At 37.4% G+C, this 25,255-nt stretch overlaps 1 protein-coding gene across 2 annotated transcripts in view; it reads right to left on the reverse strand.

Annotated features, from left to right (window-relative positions):
• Window positions 1–25,255, reverse strand: part of LOC136864429 (golgin-84) — a 148,632-nt gene that overhangs the window by 114,289 nt on the left and 9,088 nt on the right. For both annotated transcript variants that reach the window (XM_067141415.2, XM_067141414.2), the window contains exons 3-4: window positions 19,897–20,221; window positions 14,335–14,479 (exon numbers count right to left, since the gene is read on the reverse strand). In XM_067141415.2, the coding sequence (XP_066997516.2) occupies window positions 14,335–14,479; window positions 19,897–20,221 (470 nt within the window). The remainder of the gene's footprint in view (window positions 1–14,334; window positions 14,480–19,896; window positions 20,222–25,255) is intronic.

Consider the following 25,255-nt stretch of genomic DNA (forward strand, 5'->3'; position numbering starts at 1 on the left):
TTCTCTGGACTTATTGGACTAATTATTCTCTCTGTGCTTATGTTGAATTCTAGAACTTATCAGAAACACTGGACTTTGTTTACTTCAGACTTTATTTGATTTTTAAATGTGCAACATAAGACTAATTGTCAACCAGTGCCTTCTTTTTATCTTATGATTAATTTAACGAGACATTTACATAAGATTTTACTTGTCACCTTTTAACATAGCTTTGTCATACTCACTACAATTCATTTAATACCATCTTATGTATGTAATTCTTTCCACCACTTTCCCATCCTTTCATTCCATTTTTCATCTTTCCGCGCTACTCTGTTTTAGGAATATGATTTTTACATTGTATCTAGGGTAGGCTGATGATGGTCCTTATAGGACCGAAACTAGTACCTTGCAACATCACATTGTAATGCTTTTTAAACATCACATGATTGTAAAGTAGGCAAGTGTGCCGGATTTCTGGCGATACGAATGACATACTTCCGTGCATTATTGACCTTATTATAGAGGTGAACAATTTGACGGTCAATCTCACTCCTATCATTTATTTCAAATGTGTGTACATTTTTATTTATATGCCAGGAGAATCTACTGTAATCTAAGAACATTCTCCGAAGGAAAAGATGGCTGTTGAAAACGAACCCAGGAAAGATTAAAAATGATCAGCTTATGTACATCGAAAATCTACAGCCCATTTCCAGTCATTTAACAGGGTCAGGAATGGAATGAATAAAGCCCCACCTAGCGGCGACAATAGGAATTGTGCCGGCTGCCGAAGCACACCTCTGGGGCAATGATCGATGAATGACAAATGAAATGAAATATTGGACAGTGTTGCTGGAATGAATGATGACAGGGAAAACTGCAGTATCAGGAGAAAAACCTCTCCTGCCTCCGTTTTGTCCAGCAAGAATGTCACATGGAGTGACCAGGATTTGAACCAAAGAACCCAGCTGTGAGAAGCCAGCGCGCTGCCGCCTGAGCAACGGAGGCTCCTTATAAATACATTATGAACAGTAAAATCAATTGGTCTCACCTCCTTTTACACCCCACCGCCGTTAAGTTTATTTACCCCCCCCCCCCCGATCAAAAAAATTAAAAGAAGGCGTGTTTCTTTATGTTTAAAGGAGATTCCAAACACCAATTTTCAGGTCTGTAATATCTTAAGGTTCTGAAATATAAGTCGCCTCATTAAAGGCATTCAACTCTTCTTTCACCCTTTTCCACGCTTCCTATTGGGATTTTCTGAAAACAAAAAAATATGTGTTTCTTTATTTTTAAAGGAGATTCTAAATACCAATTTTTACATCTATAAACTTTAAAAGTTTTGAGATACAGATATCCTCATTTTAAAAATTCACCCCCCCCCCCATTAATTGGATTTTCCAAAAACAAAAAATACGTGTTTCTTTATATTAAAGGAGATCCCAAACACCAATTTTCAGGTCTGTAATATCTTCAGTTTCTGAGATATAAGTACCGGTATCCTGATTAAAGGCATTCAACCCCTTTTTCACCCCTCCTACTGGGATTTTCTGTTACACGTAGATGTCATGAGCTATCCAATAACACTCGTCACTCAGTTATCCTGGAGTTGTAGAGGCAATGAAAAGTAATCGTTATTCAGCTACTATACTACTGATAACACTGGTCGACAAAATTTGAACTTTTTTTTTTGTTACAAAGGAAACAATGTGAAACAATGGGTGTTTCTGACTTCTTTGTGCTGATTTCAAATCTTTTTACAGAACTTCTCTATCACCCAGGGTTTTCGAGTAATAACATAAAAACCATTTCTGGTGTCTATACACTATAATATTATGATATTTTAGCTGAAATTACATTTACTCACCTAAAATGCTTGTAAATTGGAGTTTCTACTGTATTTCGCTTGAGGAACATCTCTTATCAGTGTCGAACAGCAGTCTGCCAGCATATTTGGGGACCATTTACCCTGGTAGCGCCTTTCCATTTCCGTGATGTCCTTGTGGAAACGCTCCCCATGTTTGTCGCTCACAGCCCCTAGGTTTTCAGGGAAGAAATCGAGATGGGAGTGCAGGAAGTGTATTTTTAGAGACACATTACATGCCATTATCTTGTAGTTGTCAATCATCTCACTAACAAGTTCTCTGTACTTATCAGACTTGAAGTTTTTTACAACTTTTTTGAAAGATGCCATCCAGCTGCTTCTTGCATATTTAAGTGGCTTTCAAACTGTGTATCAACACATATTCCAGGTTTGTGCCATATCATAGGTATTGCAAATGGCATATGACGGGATCCTTTCAACCAGCCAGTTAATAGTGTTCCACATTTCGTACAACATATTTCGGGGGCCCATGTCTTGTTCTGGTCTATTTTGTAGTTAAAATAAAAGTGATAAGCCCTTCTTATAAGAGGAGTAAACTTCCCTCTCTGCGCTTTGAAAGTTAGCTCACTGTACACGTAAAAATTTTTAAAAATCATTTATGCACTTTTGAGACATATTTCTTATACACACACAATACACTTTACACTATTCCTTATAATGCACTACTATGGATCATATTACACACTTCTATCACAATCCAAGTGACAACGGAAGAGAACACAGAATTAACTTCTTCCTTTTAAGAAAGCTCCAACTCGCAGTGTGCCCATAGCAAAAGTCGCTACGGCTTCTCTGAAATTCCGCTACACTCCGCCAAGCAGTGACGGATGATAAATTCTAACAAGCTTTCTTCCAATTTGCAAAAATGTTGGAAATACAGTAGCGAATTTTACTATTTTCCAACAAGTTTAGTCGATTCTTCTTCGAAGTGGTCTTGTTTTCAATTTGTGGACAACATGAAAAGCATTTTCAGATACTTATTCTGCTCCTTGTTTCTGATTGTTCACTGTAAGTTGTCTGAAATTAATGAGGGTAGATAGAGCTAACCTACCTCTTGGTGTACTAGAGCCATTTACAATACGCTAGTTAGCTATTTAAAGTACATTGCAACAACACATTCCGCCACAGTTGGACATACTGACTCATCTACAAACTTTACCTTAAAATCATTGTTATGTAGGAGAATATAATTGTTGTAACTTGTGAATTCAAGGCAACAGTCATCAAACGTTACAAGTCCACTGATGCCAAAATGCAATGAAATTTAAATGTAAAGCTACAACCTGTGACAATAAAGTTCAGTGAATAGTCCTGTACTATCAACCGCATCCGCCGTTTTGACAAAATCCTGTGAAGATTTTAAACGTGCCTGCTTCTGATCATCAGTCACGTGATGTGGCACAAGACGAGAACATGTTTTTCTCTTCCCTAACTTCTGGGTAACGATTTGTCGCACAGATTCAGGGTTAATCTGCAGTTCATCCGCTATCATGCGCACAGTTAACTGCCGATCGTTCATGATTAATGTCCTCACCTTCTCAATGTTTTCGTCACTGACGGCAGTTGCCGGTCTTCCGCTACGGGGGTTGTCAGAAACACTTTCCCGGCCTCAAAAAACAAAACTGTACATTGATCTTTTGGTCGTTCATGTTCCTGTTCGCCGTTCAGAACCAACGCACTAAACACGCACTGTGTCAAACAGGTCTTACAAGGCACACACACGATGCTCAATTGAATAACGTTGGGAGTAGGTGGTCAAAACCTGCTGCCACGCAGGTGCAGCGTTGTGTGTCGCCAGTGTTGTCGGATCGACCATTCTGACTTCATTCACCGAACTTTATTGTAACAGGTTGTATATGCCTCCAATGCTAATAAACAGGAAAAAACATCATTTTCAAAATTACAAAAAAAAAAAAAAAAAAATGGTGGGTGGTGGATAATTTCTGACTTCAATTTTGCAATCAGCAGCTGAAAATACATAAGAAACACCTGAATTTGTTTCTGTAACAAATTCATTGTCGACCAGTGTAACTGGACTGACAATTATAAAATGAATTATTTCCTGTCACTCACTGTGCATTACCTCCATCATTGGGACCTTAAAAATAGAATAATATTCACATGCCTCTTCACCTAAGGTACCAAAGTCTGGTGACAATATTATTCGAGAGATTATACAACAGAGTGGCTTGTTGGTCGTTCAGTTGTCAGACCTACAAAAGGTTACTTTTGTAACTGATCAGGGTTTGAATATGAAAAGGCATTTGAAATTCAGGAAGGCTTTTACCAAATCCCTTGTGCAGTACACTGTTTAAATACAGTATTGAGGCAAACTTTCAATCAAGAATTCCTACATACCTAAGGACAGGAAGTACTGACCGGGCAAGTTGGCCGTGCGTTTACGGGCGCGCACCTGTGAGCCTGCATCCGGAAGAGAGAGGGTTCGAACCCCACTGTCGACAGCTCTGAAGATGGTTTCATGTGGTTTCCCATTTTCACACCAGGCGAATGTTGGGGCTGTTCCTTAATTACGGCCACGGTCATTTCCTTCCCACTCCTAGGCCTTACCTATCCCATCGTCACCATAAAGACCTATCTGTGTCGGTGCGACGTAAAGCCACTAGCAAAAAAAAAAAAAAAAATTACAGGAACCTTTTTGTTTTCGGAGAAGCAAAAATTAGTTGAATTATTTTTAATGAGGATACTTACATCTTAAAAACTGAAGATGTTACAGACGTGAAAATTGGTATTTGGAATCTTCTTTAAAAATAAAGAAACTTTTTTTTTTCCGGAAAATACACTTAAATGGGGGCGAGGATGGGGGAAGGACTGATCAAGGGATTGAGTTCTTTTTATGGGTATACTTATGCATATCTCAAAAAATGAAGATGTTACGGATGTGGGAATAGGCATTAGAAATCTCCTTTAAAAAGTAAAGAAACATGTATGTATTTTTTCGACTTGAGAGAAGACTGTTTCTCACATGTACAGTTCTATGTCACATGGTCGTCTTAGCCGCAAAAGGTAATACCACAAACATGGTTTACAAAGAATTTCTGGGGTGAATGAAACTCAATTTTTGGGTGAGTTTTTATACTTTAGGAATTTTCAGATAAGGTCTTAGTTCAATGCCGAGGAATGATTCCTTTGATCAAATTACGAAATTCACGTGAATGAAGTCGCGGGTAATTGCTAGTTTTAATATATATGTCATCAACAATGCTATCTAGTTGTGAAAACGTATCATCTATCAAAAAGTAGAATAACGTGTAACTTATTAATTCACAATGGTAAGGTGCAAATTACTGCAGCGCCTGGGGAAGTTTCTTTTTCCTTATTACATTTCCCTCAAAAGTTTCTAAGACAGAGTAAACTTGTCAATTAATGTTCTTATTATTGAATCACACAATGAAAGCACAAATGCAAACAATTCTAATATTGACAAAATGAGCTGAAAGACAAGCGATCTATTATCCTTGCGCCGGCACAGGGAAACCTGTGTGTGGCGCAACAATTAGAGACACTGCTTGTAGGTAAGCATCTGCCATGTGTATTATTTGCTTTCCACAGGACTTGTCTGAAATAAAAGTGAACTAAGACTCAACTTCATGTGTTCTTTGAAGAGAGAATAACGTGTAAGTACAATGAGAATGAAAATATATCGTACTAGCAAGATACCCGTGCTTCGCTACGGTATTATACTGAAATTTATAATTGAATGCTTATTGTTTTAGATATATAATCGGCCGAAATTCGCGAACTGACTCGTTTTCTGCGAGAATCCACCAAAATTCCCGATCTGACTGGTTTTCTATTATTTTACGGCACGTTTCCTCCCATTTTTCAATCTTCCTTTCCAGCAAACGATTTCGTACTTCCCGGGTTAGGCTCAGGTATTCCTCCCGGTCAGTTGGGTCCGTAAATCTTTGCCATCTTTTCCTATAATCATTTTTAATATGGATCAAATCCTTCAGGAGATCCGGCGTGGTGTCATACTGGTTGCCTTGGCGGCACTGAACCCGCGGCCGGACTGCATGCTTAGTCATTACCCGTCCAGGAGCAGTTACCAGCGCGGTCCGCACATTTGACGACGGTCCGGAATATTATTATTATTATTATGTGTTGCTGGAATGGCTGATGACGGGCAGAACCGGAGTATCCGGAGAAAAACCTGTCCCGCCTCCGTTTTGTCCAGCATGAATGCCACATGGAGTGACCGGGATTTGAACCACGGAACCCAGCTGTGAGAGGCCGGCGCGCTGCCGCCTGAGCAACGGAGGATCCTTATAAGTACATTAATAACAGTAAAATCAATTGGTCTCACCTCCTTCTACACCCCACCGAAGTTAAGTTTATTTACCGCCAACCCCCCCCCCCCATAAAAATTAAAAGAATGCTTGTTTCTTTATGTTTAAGGGAGATTCCAAACACCAATGTTCACGTCTATTACCTTCAGTTTTGAGATATAAGTATCCCCATAAATTTAATTCACTATTTTCACTTCATTTCACAATAATCACCCCCCCCCCCTTAAGTGAATTTTTCCGCAAATAATACTTGTTTCTTTAATAGTAAAGGATCTTCTAAATACCAATTATCACGACTCTAACTTCTTCAGTTTTCGATTTATGTGTCCTCATGAAAGGAATTCAACTCCTTTACACTCCCGCCCTCCAAGTTGGTTTCTCCACCAAAACGCGTTCTTCTTTGTTTTTAAAGGAGGTCCAAATAAGAATTTTCACGTCTAAAACAACTTTAGTTTTTATTAGATGTATGTATTCTCATAAATTAAGTCAATTAATTTTTCAATTCTTTCACACACACCCCCCCCCCCCCCCCCTTTCATTGGATTTTCCGAGAATACGTGTTTCTTTACTTTTAAAGCAGATTGCAAATATCAAATTTCACGTCTGTAACATCTTCATTTTTGAGATATCAGTAGCCTAATTAAAAGAATTCATCAACATTTTCAGTCACTTTTACCCCCCCTTCCACCCAAGTGGTATTTTCGAACACTAAAAGTACACGTTTCTTTATGTTTAATAGAGATAAAAAATACCATTTTTCACTTCTGTAACATGTTAAGTACTTTAGATATACTGTAAAAATTCTCATTTTAAAATTTCACCCCTTTTGAGTTCCCCTTAAGTGGAGTTTCCAAAAACAAATCACCTATATTTCTTTACATTTACAGGAGATTAACACCCACTCTTTACGTCTGTAACATTTTACGTTTCCAAGATATTCTGTAGATATAGTCTTTCAAAAAATTCATCCCAATTTGTCACTCCTGTTTAACCGCCATTAATTGGCTTTTCCAAAAACTAAAAAATACGTGTTTCTTAATTTTTAAAGGAGATCCCATATGAAAATTATCAGTTCTGTAATATCTTTCGTTTCTGAGATATGTGTATCCTCAATTAAGGCATTCAACCCATTTTTCACCCTTTTACACCCTTTTACACCCCTCCTATTAGGATTTACAGGAAACAAAAAAAAAACGTGTTCCTTTATTTTTAGAAGAGATTCTAACTACCAATTTTTACATCTGTAAATATTAAAGTTTTAAGATGTAGACACACTCATTTTAAAATTTCACCCCCCTTTTCACCCCCCAATATTTGGATTTTCCAAAAACGAAAAAATACGTGTTTCTTTACTTTTAAAGTAGATCCAAAATACAAATTTTCAGGTCTGTAATATTTTCAGGTTCTGAAATATAAGTAGCCACATGAAAGGCATTCAACCCATTATTCACCCTTTTACACCCTTCCTATTGGGATTTTCCGAAAACAAAATACATGTTTCTTTATTTTTAAAGGAGATTCTAAATACCAATTTTTACATCTATCAACTTTAAAAGTTTTGAGATATAGATACACTCATTTTAAAAAATCACCCCCGTTTCACCCCCCCCCCCCATTAATTGGATTTTCCACAAAAAGAAAAATACGTGTTTCTTTATTTTTAAAGGAGATCCAAAACACCAATTTTCAGGTCTGTAATATCTTCATTTCTGAAATATAAGTAGACTCATGAAATGAATTCGACCCCTTTTTCAACCTTTACCACCCTTCCTATTACGATTTTCCGAAAACAAAATATACGTGTTTCTTTATTCTTAATGGAGATTCTAAATACCAGTTTTTACATCTATAACCTTTAAAAGTTTTGAGATATAGATACAGTCATTTTAAAATATTACCCCCTTTTCACCCTCCTTAATTGAGTTTTCCAGAAAAACAAAAAATACGTGTTTATTTTTAAAAGAGATCCCAAACACCAATTTTCAGGTCTATAATATCTTCAGTTTCTGAGATATAAGTAGCCTCATTAAAGGCATTCAACCCCTTTTTCACCCCTTTTCACTCCTCCTATTGCGATTTTCCGAAAACAAAAAATACGTGTTTCTTTATTTTTAATGAAGATTCTAAATACCAATTTTTACATCTGCAAACTTTAAAAGTTTGGAGATATAGATTCACTAATTTTTAAAATTCACCCCCTTTTCACCCTCCCATTAATTAGATTTTTCAAAAACAAAAAAATACGTGTTTCTTTATTTTTTAAAGAGATCAAAAGTACCAATTTTCAGGTCTGTAATATCTTCAGTTTCTGAGATATAAGTAGCGGTATCCTGATTAAAGGCATTCAACACATTTCCCCCCATTTTCACCCCTCCTATTGGGATTTTCTGAAAACAAAAAAATACGTGTTTCCTTATTTTCAAAGAAGATTCTAAATACCAATTTTTACATTTGTAAACTTTTAAAGTTTTGAGATATAGGTGCACTCATTTTAAAACTTCACCCCCCCCTTTTCACCCCCTTAGCAACGGAATATCCAAAAATCCTCTCTTAGCGAGCACCTACATCTTAATATGAATGTATCCCCAAAATTTCATTTCATTATGTCCAGTAGTTTTGGCTCGGCGATGATGAATCAGTCAGTCAGTCAGGACAAGTTATTTTATATACAGTAGAATCTCGATTATCCGACGTAAACGGGACCTGGAGTACGTCGGATCACCGAAAATGTCGGATAATACAGAACAACTTTGAAAATGAACTGAAACAAACAGGAAGGCTAAAATAATGACATGTTTTACGGTGCTCTACTTATTGAATTACCAGTTCAATTGTACAGTACATGCAGTATTAAACGAAAACATTCCAGATGTCTTACGAAAAGAAACTTTTCTCCACAGATATTACGCTACCTAATGCCGTACCGTTTTTGCCACCGATCACGCCACTGGCAGGAAAATTAGGGTCCTCTTCATTAAACTCCTTCTGGAAATACACAGCCTTTTCCTCCAGAATGGTGCCAGATATTGGCAGGCCCTTTTCCCGGTGTTGAGATACCAAAGAAATAGTGCTTCACTTACTTTTTCATACTGACATTTTTTCATTGTTTTTCTCTGCTCTGGTAGAGCACAACTTTTCAATTTCTTCCCTCTGTTTTTTCCAGTCTCCCACTGTAACACGTCCAGCACCATAATCTGAAGCCACATTTTGAAGAATTTCCCCTTTGTCCAGTCTGTTTAATACACTCAATTTGTGTTCCATAGAAACAGTCACTTTCTTCCATTTACTCGCCACACTCACAGAGGATATGAAAATTACAACATCCGCACCCAACCAATACTACAATGACTGAAGACTCACTGCACCTGTCCTTGAGAAAAACCCAGTCCTACCGCCAGCGTTCAGACCAGTGCTTGTCCCATGGTCGCACCCTCCACAGCGGGTGTGCCTGAATTTAATCTCCACCAAAAGTTGAAATTAAGTCTGACAGTGTCGGATAACACGGAATGTCGGATAAGCGAAGGTCGGATGAGCGAGACTCTACTGTATATATATATAGATAAGTTAGTTATTGAATTCTGTAATGTTTTACGGGGATAGTTTTGCAATTCTAAACTAAGAGAAAATGGGAACGATAATACGTGAAGTCTATTAGTTATTTCTTCTTTCTTCTCTTCTTTATTTTTTTTATTACATTCAGAGTTATGGCATACAGTAATAATGATATAGTATTCAAAGGAATTATACTAGAAGCAGCACTGCATATTGTATGTGATGATAACTTTGCTAATGAGATTGATGATGATAGTGACATAGTTGATGTTGTGGTACTACCTCCTGATCCAGATAGTCCCACTGAGGAAGATGAAGCACCTAGTGATGCAACAGGTATAGTAAATGTGAACAATGTTCCTAAACCAGTTGAAGTACATTTCACTGCCTCTGAAAAGACTGACCACCGGGCGAGTTGGCCATGCGTGTAGAGGCGCGCGGCTGTAAGCTTGCATCCGGGGGATCGTGGGTTCAAATCCCACTGTCGGCAGCCCTGAAGATGGTTTTCCGTGGTTTCCCATTTTCACACCAGGCAAATGCTGGCTGGGGATGTACCTTAATTAAAGCCACGGCCGCTTTCTTCCAACTCCTAGGCCCTTCCTATCCCATCGTTGCCATAAGACCTATCTGTGTCGGTGCGACGTAAAGCCCGTAGCAAAAAAAAAAAAAAAAAAAAAAAAAGACCGACTTACCAGAAATGATTAGCCATAGGGCTGAAAAAACAACTAAAAAAGAAAAACCTGCAACCAAACAACAAGATACAAATAATGTACACCCATTTACATAAAAATTCCAGAAAATCGCCATGCTTCAAACAAAAAATGGAAGAAATTTATTTGTTTGAAAGACTGCAAAGCCATCTGAGACTGGAGAGAAAATTATAAATGATAATGATATATTCAAATTTACTTTTAAAGGAAATGTATCGTATGCAGCCTTGTATAAAAAGACTTCCCTACTGATCCCGATTAGCTAAGAGTTCCCTTGATCATATTACTACTTTCAGCATACCATAGACTTCCTTCTGAGAGGTACTACTGGTCAGAGGAACCAAATTTGGAAATAGACATTGTAAAATATGCTACGTCTCAAAATTAGTACCTAAAAGTGAAGAGCTTTATTAATTCTTAACAGCAATGATCTTGCTAACGATCAGAAGCCAGATAAAGAATTGAAAGTGAGGCCACATATATCCGTGCTACATGCTTCCTTCCAGCAATTTGGTATATTTTCAGAACACCTTGCCATAAGATGAGATGATCATAAAATATTATGACCATAAATACTCTCCAACAATTCATTCAACGGGAACCTATCTAATTTGAGTTCTATGCAGTTATAACGGGCACTGCTAAATATTTGACTTATACCGTGGGAAAGATACAAGCACAAGGGAAGAAAATAACAGGAATGGCTTAGCTTTAGGCAACAGAGTGGTGCTCAAGATGTTGGACTGCATACATAACTCTCATTCTCATGATATCTATCTTGACAACATTTTTACAAACAGAGATATTTTGCTCCACCTTCAAAATCTTGCTTTTCCAGGCTGCTGGAACTGTTAAGAGAAAATAGACTTTGGAACTGCCCTCTCTGGGGTACAAAATCATTGCAAAAATCAACATGGGAGTCCTATGATTATACTTTCGACATTGCTAGTCATAAAGAACTAAAGTACGTACATGGGCGGATCTCCATGACCGGTTGGCAAGGAAATACGCTACTTTAATCTGTGGAAAAAAGTGATACCAGGCCTTCTTCATAAGAATGCTGGACATGGCTGTAGTAAATGATTAGATTGTCTATAGAAAAATACATGGATGAGATTCCCTGGACTTCCTTGAATTCAGACGATATTTGGCCGTGCAGTATCTGAAGATGTGTATTACATCGTGTATTACAGTTCCATTTGGGGTTTGATGGAAGAGGCCACCTTATGGCTAAAAGTTCTTCACAGAGGCATTGGCAGACAAGACCATAAAGGGAGACCATTAACATTCTGCTAAAAGTGCAATGCAACACACTCCCAAAGATGTTTTGAATCTTCCCACAGTTGATAAAAAAAGTTTGACAACCCAAATGTATTTCAGTAATTAGGTATCTTGACTTACATGTTCTGTAATTACTCATCATCATTTCCCATTATCCAGCTGTGGGCGGATAAGGGCAAATATGGTTCCTCTCCACTTTCTTCGCTCTTTCCACCACTCCTCCTCCAACACTGTGTCCCAGTCCAGGTTTCTTTCTATAATACTGCACTGCATTGTGTCCTTCCATCTCAATCGTGATCGTCTGTGGCCTCTCCTTCCTTGCCTTTGCATTTCCAGCACCTTATTTGGCATTCTTTCATCATTCATTCGCTTTATGTGTCCAAACCATCTTAGTCGGCTCTTCTGTATTCGATCATTCATTTTTTTCCCCTCCAATTTCTTCCCGAATTTTCTCATTTCTTATTTTGTCTCTTCTACTCTTCTGTATCATACTCCTCAAGAACATTTCGGCTGCCTGTATTCGACTCTCATCCTTCTTTGTCATCGTCCAAGTTTTTGCTCCATAAGTTGTTATGAGTACTTAATACATCTTGTATATAGTTTCCTTTGCTTCCATTGGCACATCCTTGTCCCATAACATGTTTCTTACACTATGACATAAACAGCTTCCAGCTTGAATCCTCTTACTAATTTCAGCATCCAGTCAAGCATTCTCCATTAATTCACTCCCCAGGTAATTGAACGTCTCCACTACTTCCATGGGTTTGTATGCATCTGACCTTTCACTTCTTTCTTCCCTCTAGTCATAACAAGAGTTTTACTTTTTCTACACTTATTTTCAATACACATTCTTTGATCTTCCCATTCACCACATCCAACTGTTCTTGAACCTTTATGTCCTCTTCTCCCCAGATCACAATATCATCTGCAAATAACAACATGATCATCACCATAAGACCTATCTGTGTCGGTGCGACGTAAAGCAAAATAGCAAAAAATAAATAAAACAACATGTTCATTTCTCTTCCTCCATATGCTGCCTTTGCTGTTCTTGTGATGTCATCCATTACTATTGTAAACAGGACTGGCGATAGAACACTTCCCTGTCTCAGCCCACTAGTGATTTTGAACAAACTTGTCCTGCCAACTTGTGTTTGCACGCAACAACATTCCTTGTACATTAACATGATCATTTTTATTAATCCCTGTCCAATTCCTTTTTGCACCAGACTGTCCCAAACTTTAGTCTTGGGGACACTGTCATATGCCTTTCCAATGTCAATGAATGTCAGTCATCACCATATCATTCCCATACTCCCATTGCTTTACCATTAGTTGTCTCGTAATGAAAATGGGCTCTATTGTTGACTTTCCACTTCTGAAACCAAACTGATTTTCCTGTGTCTCATTTTCAACCTTCAATCTTATCCTACTTTCCAGTACCCTCTCCATTTTCTTATTAACATGGGATATCAGAGTAATTCCCCTGCAGTTCTTCAATACTTTCTTATCGCCTTTCTTGAAAATTGGGATGATTATTCCTTTTTGCCAATCCTCAGGGACATCCTTATTCTCCCAGACAATCCTGAGAACTCGGTATGTCCACTGCAGGCCTAAAGATCCAGCCTGCCTTTATCATCTCCACTGAAATTTCATCTATTCCAGCAGTTTTTCCATTCTTCATCTTTCTTACTGCTATTTCAATTTCATTTATTGTAATTTTTTTATCCACTTCTTCATCAATTAATTGCCTTTCCTGGTGGTCCGTTGAATGACTTGTCATTAGTTCTCATGTACAGCAACTTCTGAAAATACTCTCTCCATCCATTTTTTATTTCTTCTGGCTTTGTTAATATTATGCCACCTTCATCCTTCACAAATCTGGTGTTTACTTGATCTCTCTTTTTGTTTCTTAAGATACCATACAATAATTTCTTGCTGCCCTGCATATCATCTCTCAATTTCTGTGTGAATTAAGGCCCAGCTTTCGCTCTTTTCTTCCTCCACTACTTTCGTAGCCAAATTCTTTGCCTCTACATATTTTCCTCTACTCTCTTCAGTCTTGGATGTTTTCCATACTTTCCATGCTATTTTCTTTTCCTTCAATTTAATCTTTACCGTATCATTCTACCAGTGTGTCTCTTTGTCTTTCACATTTCCTAATGTTCTACCAAATACCTTTTCTGCATATCCAACCAGTGCTTCCTTAAATCTTTTCCATTCATTTTCAACATTCCCCATCTCCGCCCTAGGTACCAAGGGTTTTCCCTTTGAAATTCTTCTTGTATGCTTTTCTTCTTCAACTTACATACTTTAATTCTTTTCTCTCTTCTTAATGAGGGTTTCTCAATCTTTCCCACTTTGTTTTCCTATCACAACTTTACGATCTCCACCAAAGACTTCTTCAGGCATGGTTGTAATTACTCTAAGGAATAAAGTTTAAACATAAAATACACAAAAAGAAAAATCTATTTATTCATTATTATGGCATGTTTTGATAACATTAATGCCCAACAGTCTATTTATAGACTGGAAGTTTTTGAGTTTGTATGCCAAGGAAAACAAAAATAAGTTGGATCTGATGAGTTAGGTATAAAATTACTATTAGGAAACTTACATTTCAGGATTGTTCCTGATAAAATCTGCAAGATCTTCACTTGCATCAGCATGCCTTTGTACTATTTTAATTTCTTCCTCAAGAAGGTCAAGTGATCTTCCTGTATCTTCTAACCGTTTAACTTTATTCTGCAGTTCACTGCAAGCTGAAATATCAAAATATACCAAATGCAAAAAAACCCTTCGTTTAAAATGCACATAATAACACTAATATACAAAGTAGGATAGCCATATTGTCCCCCTCTGGCATGCTAGTGAAACCTATAAAAATATAAACATTGATTTTACATGAGAAATCAGAACTTGTTTCAGCTCTCCTGATAAATTCACAATTTGTCATTTCATTAGCTTGCCAAAGGGAGAACGATGTTATAGCCAACTATGAGGACAGTATCACATGGCCATTATCATATTATAAATAGTTTCAGCTACAATCATTTACTGCTGAAAGCTTAAGTGTCTAATACAGACAGAGCTTCCAGCAACAAATAACTAATGTGCAGCTGTATTACAGTACATAAACTCATATTAAGTAAATGTACAACATGGTGTAGCAAGGTTTTGTGAAACATTTTTATGTCAGGCAGGTCAAATAAAATGTTACAATATTTAAAAACTTTGTGCATCACATACAGATTTTACATTGAATTTGCTTAATGCTGATTCAGTAATGCTTTTAGTATTATCCTAGTCAATGCATACGGAATTTTTGAAATGAACAGTCACACCCCTATGGCTCAGGTTCCACATATAAAATTGGAGGGTCCATAGCTATGATCACAATATCAAAAATATGCAAAACTACAAGTTTGCCATTTCCTTTCAGTATTATGAAAGTGCAGTATGCTGTACTTGTAACATATACAGTAATTTTAAATTATAATAAACAATAACACAATATTTTAATATTAAATTACATTCATAAAATAATATGAGGAAGGAAAAAATTGAAAAAAATATTGTGAGGCAACTACCAGTAATATGTTTTGAGCTTGTAGTGCATTCATCTTTGTGGTCATAGTGAGGTTGAAGAGTTTGCAAAAATGGGTAACTTGTCAAAAATCTTTGCCGTATGGTCACAAGATAATGAAATTCCAAGTCATTATTAGCTTAAGGGGCCAATAATCTAGACATTAGGTCCCTGAAAACATCAATCATCAACATCATCATCATCCAGTATACCAAAATCACTTCCTGGAGTTAAATGTCAAAATATTTATTAAGAATGGATGATAAACAATAAGAAATCTGTAGTTATTTACAGTGCCAATATGAACAAAACAAGATCTAAACAGACATGAACAGATTTCCTTTGATACAGGGCGCCAGGAAATGTTCTCCGCAGCGCCTACGTGCTACTGCGCGAGGGGGCATCAGCAGTTAAGTTGGCAGCACGGCTGCTGCCACTTGTATCAAAACAAAACAAACCAACAACAAACTTTTTACTCACCACATCAATTCATAACAGATGCTGGAAGTGTTGTCCTTGTGTTCGAAGACTGACTTCAACACGTCTACACATATTGTCATTTGCATCATCAAACTTCCTACTGGTGAGGACGTGTTTCGGTGTTGTTCACAGGAGAGATACCACTTGGCGTTTAAAGTTAATAATAAAAGCGTCAATTTTTCGCACGTTGCCAGTACAGTAGCTAACAAAATAAGTGGTTTGCATCAGAAAGCATCCATCCCAACGGTTACAGATAAGATAACTGTGCAACTTATAAAAACGTTGCATGATAAATATTACAGCATTCAAAAATCATATACTCGGGATAAGAATAAAGATTCGTTTAAGTAGAAAATTGACGAGTTTAAGCAAAAATGCTCATTGCTTTTTGACGTAGCGGCTTGCAAATGCCCCACTGTTATTAATTGCATTTGTAACAGAACCCCTGATTTATGTAAATGCGATATAACTATCAACTGTGTGCAAAATCAAACAAAATACCTGCTATTGAGCTAATATTTGTTTACTTATTATGAGCACACGGAATAGGAAAAATTGGAGGTTCAGACGTGTCTGAAACAAAGAAACGTATTAAATCATTGGAAAGGAGATCGCGTGACAGCCATTTAACTCTGGATGATGAATCTGAATCTCATCTGAAACCCTCGTGCTCGTATTCAAATGTAAATATTGTTGAAACTGATGATGAAGACCAATATCTTGGTCGCTATAGCTACCTTTACTAGAAGGATAACAACTTTAACTTTAGCCTGTTGATGAAAAGTCTTTAGGTGCAGCAAATATACGGCAATCAAATATCTGTCTTGTGGTGAGTTTCTGAGGTACAGCCATAATATACCACCGTTAAGTCACGAAGTTACACAAAAATGTCATTACACAAAACAAACATCGAAATACAGTAGATGCAAAAGCCACAATAGTAACTGGAAGAGCGAATGAAACACACATCAAACACGAGGGATAAGTCCAGACTGACACAACAATGGCATGGCGTGGTGGCGAAAGTGGTAGGTGGGCAGAGCGTCAGAGTCTTTGACCCGAGCGAGTTACGATGAGCACGAGAATTTGTTAGATTTTTTACAGCTGTTGCGCGAGCGGAAGACCTTAACTGATTTGAACCATTCTTTTTTCTAAATCATTATTGGTTCGAGTAAGAGTCGACTAAAGCTATTACATTTAAATATTGACAAGTTAAGCAAGGTAGAAAATTATCGGAAAAATATACATTTTCCCGAATTTCGGCAAACTTTAGAGCACATGCGCGACCGGAAGAAATGAACCTATCTTGTTTCTTTTTTAACCCGGTTTATTCTTCCCAATTCGCAACTTTTCCGCGGTATTACGACTTGGAAATAAGAATTTGAGTTTTTTCGGCCCACCCTATTGTACGCGTATGCATCACCTTCAGAACGTGTTGTGATTTATTGTGAAGAAGAAGATGAAGAAGAAGTGTGTCTGCGGCAATGCCCTAAGAAAAATCTTCGAAGTCCTTCTGGCTGAAGCAGTTGATCACAGGGGATGCCAATTTCACTATGGATGGAAGGGTAGTCTTCTGCCAAGCTTGCTGTAAGGAAGTAAGTTTGTTTGTTCCTTTTATCTATTTTATGACTGAGAACTACGATCGCATTTCATTGTAGCATTTACAGGCCTATTCATTTACGTACTGTGGCAAGTTGTTTTGTTTCAATGCTCTATTAGTCATGAACTTTCAATCATTTACATTGCTAAAATGTAAATAGTCATTTAATTACCGGGCAAGGAGTTAGACCACCGGTGGTCTCTGGTCACAGAGTGGATGAAAATTAAAAAATCAGTATTTTGAACTGTGATTCATTACCTGTGAAAATGAGATTTACAACTGAAATGCAATTTTTAAAACTCCCTTTTTAGAAAAAAAAAAAAAAAGTCATGAGTAACTTTCACCAGACTTTTGCGTAGGCTCTAGTGAAATCTATTACACTTCAGCTAAGCCTTCGTGAAACATAGTTGCAGATACAATGTGGCACAGCTAGGATGATGTCACAGCGTGTTTCACAAGGCTGCCAAGAATAACTTTACAAGACCAGGCCAGTGAAAAGACCATTGGTCTGGATTGGTGAGGTCCGGTTAGTAACCGCTGTGCTGAATGGCAAGCAAAGAGAGGCTGGGGGGCGTAAGCTCCCAGGTTAGGGCCGCAAAGCAGCCAACATGCCTCTAGCATCTCCTAGAGTCGTGCTATATTGTGACAAAAGTAAGGTTATGGGCACGGTTCCCTAATTTTCAACGAGGGTGGCAGCCTTGTGGGCATACATGATGCAGGATATATTGCAGGCAACAGAAAATAGTCTTCATGACCAAAGCCGGCGAATAGCAACAAATAAAATGTTCACAAATCTGAGATTTATACTGCCTCTGTTTTAATTTTTCTCTATAAGTAAGAATACTGCCAGGGACAGCTTGGTGGGTCCCTGGCAAGCATACAGGAAGGATCTCTCCTCTACGGTACTCAGGTATTGTTTCAAGTAATTTTTATTAACTTTTTTTTTACCTGGTGAATTCTACACGATACTGCCAAATTACAACTGAAAATCTTTGAGGACATATTTCCATGTAAATTATGAATTCCCTTGTTCTTACTTTAAAGTTTTGTACTTCTGAAAACATCATCTCTAATAGTTCTTTCTTTTATGAAAGAAATGCACGATATACACCATATTATTGCCAATTAGCCCAAATGCAGAAATTTAAGATATAGGAACATTGTAATTTAAGTCAATTGTGTTATTTTTCAGATCAAACATTAATTTTCTTCAGGCCTATGCACTGTAATGGTGGGAGCTAATATCCCCCTGCATAGTGTAAACTGGAGCATCCAAAATTCAAATAATTTTTAAGGAAATAACCAAGCAAAGAAATACCATCTCCCTCAATGCTACAGAAGAATTACCGGCAGTCAGTACTTATCGGTAAGTTTAAAAAGTCCTGTTATAACAGGAAACTCGAAGTTAGATTCAACCTACATTTCAATCTTCCTTGTGAATGAGAAGTGGGTACACTACTGTTCAAATTGTGAGGATTTTATTTTACTGCCCTGACAGTGACATAGGTCCCACATATTCCACTACATTCTGTATTTACAACATTTCCTGAGCAATCAAGTGGGGAAAATGAACTAGGCAGATTGTGATAAAACTGTGTACATGTCACACAGGATACCAAATATATGGAAAGAGCAGATATTAAAAACTGGTATCTAATGTACCGTACTTCACTTGCTTGCTTAAGAAACCAAATAGGATAAGAAAATACAGTTCTATGAAATATCAGTTTTGCAACTAGGTGGTCATGGTATAGTTTCTGAAATTCTGAGTAGCATACACTCTCAAACTTCTTCGAACTTATCCTACAGGACTCCCAGTAAGATGTCACCAGAAAGATAGTCATGTCAGCTAAGGGACATCTGTGCTAACTACCATCTAAAGAGGAAAAACATTTCTCTTTAAGTGTGTGTCCAAACTTAGGCACATGAAGTCAGACATTTGCAAATGTTGCTGTGTCCTTGGAAAGAGATCACTTCTGCACAACCAAGCGAATGGCTGTGGGGTTTGGGTCATGTAGCTATCCGCTTGCATTCAGGAGATAGTGGGTTTAAACCCCACTGTTGGTAGCCCTGAAAATGATTTTCCGTGGGTTCCCCATTTTTACACAATGCAAATGCTGGAACTGTACCTTAATTGAGGCCACAATCGATTCCTTCCCACTCCTAGCCTTTTCCTGTCCGTTCGTCGCTATATGATCTATATGTGTCAGTGCAACGTAAAGCAAACTGTAAAAAAAAAAAACTTCTACACATGAAAAAATGAGGATACAGTTTTAAGATTCCTCATAAATATCTGGAACACATTTCATCCATTCCATACAAGAGTACAGAAGTTAGGCTCATTCTTTCCTTCTATTAATATACTCACGTACTAATTTATTCAGAAAATTTATTAACCGAAGAATGGAAATTTGTAAAATTCTAAATTCTAAAACTAATATTTCAGAAACCATAATCCAACATTAGGTCCATTTACACATGGAGACGTGTGTATCCACAATAAACCAACTTACATTTTTCAGCGATCTTTGCTCGTTGTAATAAGGAGGAGATCTCCACATTTGCTGCCCTAAGCTCACTCCTCAGCAATTTGTTTTCTGAAGACAGGTCATCAAAAGTCTCCGAGCTTGTAGAAGCTAAAGAGGCAGATACTGATGGAAGACTTGATGATGAGTCGAGCACTGTTGACTTCCGAAACATCTCCGAGCTTGTAGAAGCTAAGGAGGTAGACGCTGATGGAAGACTTGATGATGAGTCGGGCACCGTTGACTTCCGAAACAATGTGACTACCGTGGTGTCGGAAGAAGTTGAAGGCTCATGGTAAAGGAGTTCAGGTGGCTGCAAAAAATACAGCTCTATTACAAGGGAAATAAACAACTCATAAATTAAAGATTATCTCAATGAAGAAAATGGTTTATTCATACCTCTCTCTCATGAAACATGAGCTATGAATTTCAAAATATGATGATGCAATATTTACATGTAATACACAGCATGCAGTATCACATAAAATATTTACACATAATATATAATGTGCAGTATTACGACGACTGAAATCTTCTCAATTAATGAACCCTGTACTATCAAAGAAATATATCTCATACAACTATGAAAGTTGTAGTGCAACTATTTAGGTACTCACCCCTTGTGTTCATATCTGGAGGAATAAAACACAACATAGTTTTGTTTTTAACAGTTCTGGAATACCGGTATACATGGTGTAACAAGAGGTATGGCTACTCTTTCAGGACACATTCATCACACATAGAACAAGAAAATATATTATATGGACGTGGATCCATAAGCGCTTTATTTCCATGTTAGAACTCATTTTCTACAACTCTACATAGTAAATGAATAATTGGAAACACGCAGGAACAGAACGTACCAGCATATCGCATGAAATGTTCAAAATGACCTCTTATAGCATTGATACATGCATACGCTTAGCCTCCAGGATACATCAGAACATCCAGGATTCAATGTAACGGTGGGTTGATTTGCCTATCAAAAGAAGGGGTATTTTGTGGTTTCCTGTAGAGTTAGAAAAATGTAGCATAGTTACATGGTCTTTACTAACCTTATGACAAGGAATATTATATAGCCTTTTAGAAGCTAAAGTTCTTCCAAGCAAAGCCTCACAAATAAGGCCCATCTCATCTGCATCATATAATTTTTTTTTTTTTTGCTAGTTGCTTTACGTCGCACCGACACAGATAGGTCTTATGGCGACGATAGGACTGGAAAGGGCTAGGAGTGGGAAGGAAGCGGCCGTGGCCTTAATTAAGGTACAGCCCCAGCATTTACCTGGTGTGAAAATGGGAAACCACGGAAAACAATTTTCAGGGCTGCCGACAGTGGGGTTCGAACCTACTATCTCCCGAATACTGGATACTGGTCGCACTTAAGTGACTGCAGCTATCGATCTCGGTCATATAAAAGTTAGAGGTCATAAGATTTTGTTTCATTTTTGAATTATTCAATACAGTTTTCTGTTGCTTTAGGGTTTGCTGAGAGTCGCCCGGTGAGGGGGGGAATTGTAGGCAGTAAGAACGGTATGGGTAAACCAAAGTATGAATATGACAAGCAGACTAGAGAAGATGTAGGATGCAGCAATTACACAGAAATGAAAAGGTTGGCACAGGATAGGGTGGCATGAACTGATGACTCAAACCACAAGAACAATTAAATTACCAGTTTGGGTTTCCAAGGTCACATTTTTGCAATATGGGGCTAACTGTTCTCTCTTCCCAGCTCCAGGACGAGTAGCTTGGACAGTAGAGTGCTGTCCTTCTGAGTCCAACTTGGCAGGTTCAATCCTGGCTCAGTCTGGTGTTATTTGAAGATGCTCAAATACATTGGCCACGAGTCGGTAGATTTATTGGCATATTAAAGAACTCCTGTGGGATAAAATTCTGGCCCTTGACATCTCCGAAAACTGTAAAAGTCGTTAGTGGGACATAAAATCAATATTATTATTATTATTATTATTATTATTATTATTATTATTATTATGTCTTTCCAGCAAGAGACAGAGTATTCAAGACTGTTGACCGATAGAAATAGATTTTTAATAGAATCTGTGAAAGGGTTCAGTATAATTTCAAGGAATTTCCTTGTGTGTAAGCCACCCAAGGTACCAATACAATCTTTGAAAATAAGTTGCATTTGCATTTTTCAATGAAAACAGAAAGAGAAGAAAAATCTCTTATTGAAATAATGGACATTCTAGAAAGTGTAGCGTATACTAAATCCTTCAAAACAGACTGCAAGGAAAATGAATTTGTTTGAGAGGTCAAGAAATTTTAGAAAGTGTTAGAAGAGAAGTTTTTGATAAAGAGGCTACTGCTTTCTTGGAGGAAGGTATGATGCTATATGAATCATGCTATGAATATCTGAACTGATGGATTAAAATGTTTGATGAGTTAGTCTCCTTTAAGTGGATGTCTTTAAAATAAGAGTTTAGATTACAGTGAGACTGAAAAAAGTATTGTATATTTGCAAGGAAAACTTACCACTCTTGAAACAGAGATGCAAAATGTTTTGATCGATTTTGTAATTTTAGAAAGGTTTTGTCTGAGATTAATGATGATTCTCACTTCAGCAAGTTAGGCCCTACTTCGTGGTCATAAATGGGCAAAGTATTTCAGTGCCAGTTATTTTTTTTGCTAGGGGCTTTACGTCGCACCGACACAGATAGGTCTTATGGAGACGATGGGATAGGAAAGGCCTAGGAGTTGGAAGGAAGCGGCCGTGGCCTTAATTAAGGTACAGCCCCAGCATTTGCTAATGCAAATGTAGAAAGAGTATTTTTCTCTAATTTTAATACTTGACTGATGACAGAAATAGGTTTTTAACAGAATCTGTGAGAGGGGTACAGAATAACTTGAAGGAATTTACTTCAGTGCTCATTCATAAATACCTAGGCATACTGGGCAAACCCAAGTTACAACAGCAAATTGGATCTGCAGATACAGGATTAAGGGCTGTTTTCTCCAAATGAGTTTAAACTAGGTTTATTAATCTGGTTTAAGTATGAGTTTAAACTAACATTCACTTTCCCCACATTGGTTTAAACTGCTGTTTATATTCAGCCTTCTTGATATTTTATTAACGTATCTGTGATTTTCCTAGTGGAATGGTTAGTTCTGACTAGCAGTCCTGCAGTACTTAAATAGAAAACGTACTAAAATTAGAACGTAGTATTAGAATTAGACAAATGGAAGAATTTATTGAAGTCTTTGATTAAATAGGAAATAATTTTGATGTGCAACTGAGGTTAAGAAGCCACATTCCAACAAAGGTTTACAAATTTGGAAAATCGGATGTAAGGGAGTTTTTTAGTGGATTTATAGTTCATAAGCGAACAGCAAGGATTGTCTTGTATCACAGGAGAATTCATTTAAAACGTCAACTGCACGAAATAATGCTATTTCGCTAGAAGTAATGATTCTGGTTGCTTTAAGATATTATGCAGCAGGCATTTTTCTCATAAACAACGGGGACCACAGACCTTAAATAGCAGTCTCCTTATAATATTATATAAAATACTGTTGGTAGCATGAATACTGTAATGTGAAGCATAAAAATATTCGTACATAAGTGGTGTAATACGTCAGCTCTCCGAGCGGTGTCTGATGGCTGTGGTCGTTAAAGCGTTAGGCCAACATCGTCTGAAACCGTAATTATACGGTTCAAATCCAGGTGGTCGAAAATATTTTGACCATCAGAATGTTGGCCGGCACGGTAGGAGAGGTGGTGGTATACAATTTCTAATGGCTAGATTGCGTGCCAAAAACCTGGATTTAATCCTGAACCACTCCACCGTGTTTATATGGAGTGGGGGCATTGACGCTGTTGATGGTGATTCGTCCGTCGGATGGCGACGCTAAGCCTTGAGTAGAGCCCTTGGTGCTATTCGGATAGCAGTAGGCTATGTCGACACCGGGGTTTACTCTCCCCATTCCTAATAATAATAACAATGTTTCTACGTCCCACTAACTACTTTTCACCATTTTCGGAGACGCCGAGGTGGCGGGATTTTGTCTCGCATGAGTTCTTTTACGTGCCAGCAAATCTACCGACACGACGAGGCTGACGTATTTGAGCACCTTGAAATACCACCGGACTCAGCCAGGATCGAACCTACCAAGCTGGGTTCAAAAGGCCAGTGCCTCAACCATCTGAGCCACTCTGTACGGCGCCCCCTTCATACTATCATATATACTGTACTTCAATAAATATTAATGGGATCAGAAAAATAATAAAGTGTTTTTGCTTGCTAGTAAACTCAAGGGAGACTTCATTAGTTAGTCGGAACATAGAAAAAATGAGGAACTCTTCTCAGAAGAACTCTTAAGGTTTCACTTTACTTTGTCCTGCCTGCTGGCTCTCCAGAAATGTGTGCGCGTGTGTTTTTTTATATTCAGGAATCATTCAAGAAGAACACTTTCGCACTGCAAGATATGTGGTTAAAGTTATTTTTAATATGTATAACTTTTGTTTTCTGAACGATTCATTTGTTTCTATATTCGTCCCTGTTTTTATCTCCTTATAAGATGTGTATTGTTTAATGTAACGCCTTGTGTAATATAAATGCCTAGATCTTGCCTATTTCCCACATTTTGGCTGATGATGACGCAAACACAGCGTCGAAACTAGTTCCAAGTGCAAATACATGTTATAAATAAATATAACATTTTTGTATTGAAAAGGTGGACCGTTTTAAGTTTTTCCTAACATCCTTTCTCAGTTCAATACGGACAAAATGAAATTCCTATGTTTAAATGCTAGTAAACTAGTAATAAAATAAATTATACTTAAGAATGTTTCATCCTAAATATTGCCAGCATACCAGCAATAGAAATATTAATGCTATAGGGAGAAGAGTATTATGCATACAATACTACATACCGCAAACTAGGTTATGTAATAAATGAGTATAGAATCAAGTAATACATCTCAAAATAATACATCCTCACTGGTCTATCTGCTGGATCTGAGGTTTGCGAGATTGATCCCAGTCGAGGGATTTTAATAGGAGATAAATCTCGAGCATGGTTGGAATTTGTTTACTTGAAATTCACATAAATGTTGATTTTCTGAGGAAAGGAATATTGCTAAAAGACCAGGATTTTAATATTTCAACTTTCCCGTGTGTTCAGTAAGACAATACAGACATCAAAAAACTTGTTACTTGTTTATGGTAAAGCATGTTAGAGAATAATAAGAAATAAAAGTGCTCTCCAAGAAATTGTAGACAACAATGGGTAAAATTATACGACACAACACTTCGCAAAAATGTAAACTATTTATCTATCAGTAGAGCTAATATCCCGCTGAATTTCTACTTTCTTCACTACGTACGATAGC

Source organism: Anabrus simplex, chromosome 2 (assembly GCF_040414725.1).
Source record: "Anabrus simplex isolate iqAnaSimp1 chromosome 2, ASM4041472v1, whole genome shotgun sequence".
In the NCBI taxonomy this organism is placed as follows: Eukaryota; Metazoa; Arthropoda; class Insecta; order Orthoptera; family Tettigoniidae; genus Anabrus; species Anabrus simplex.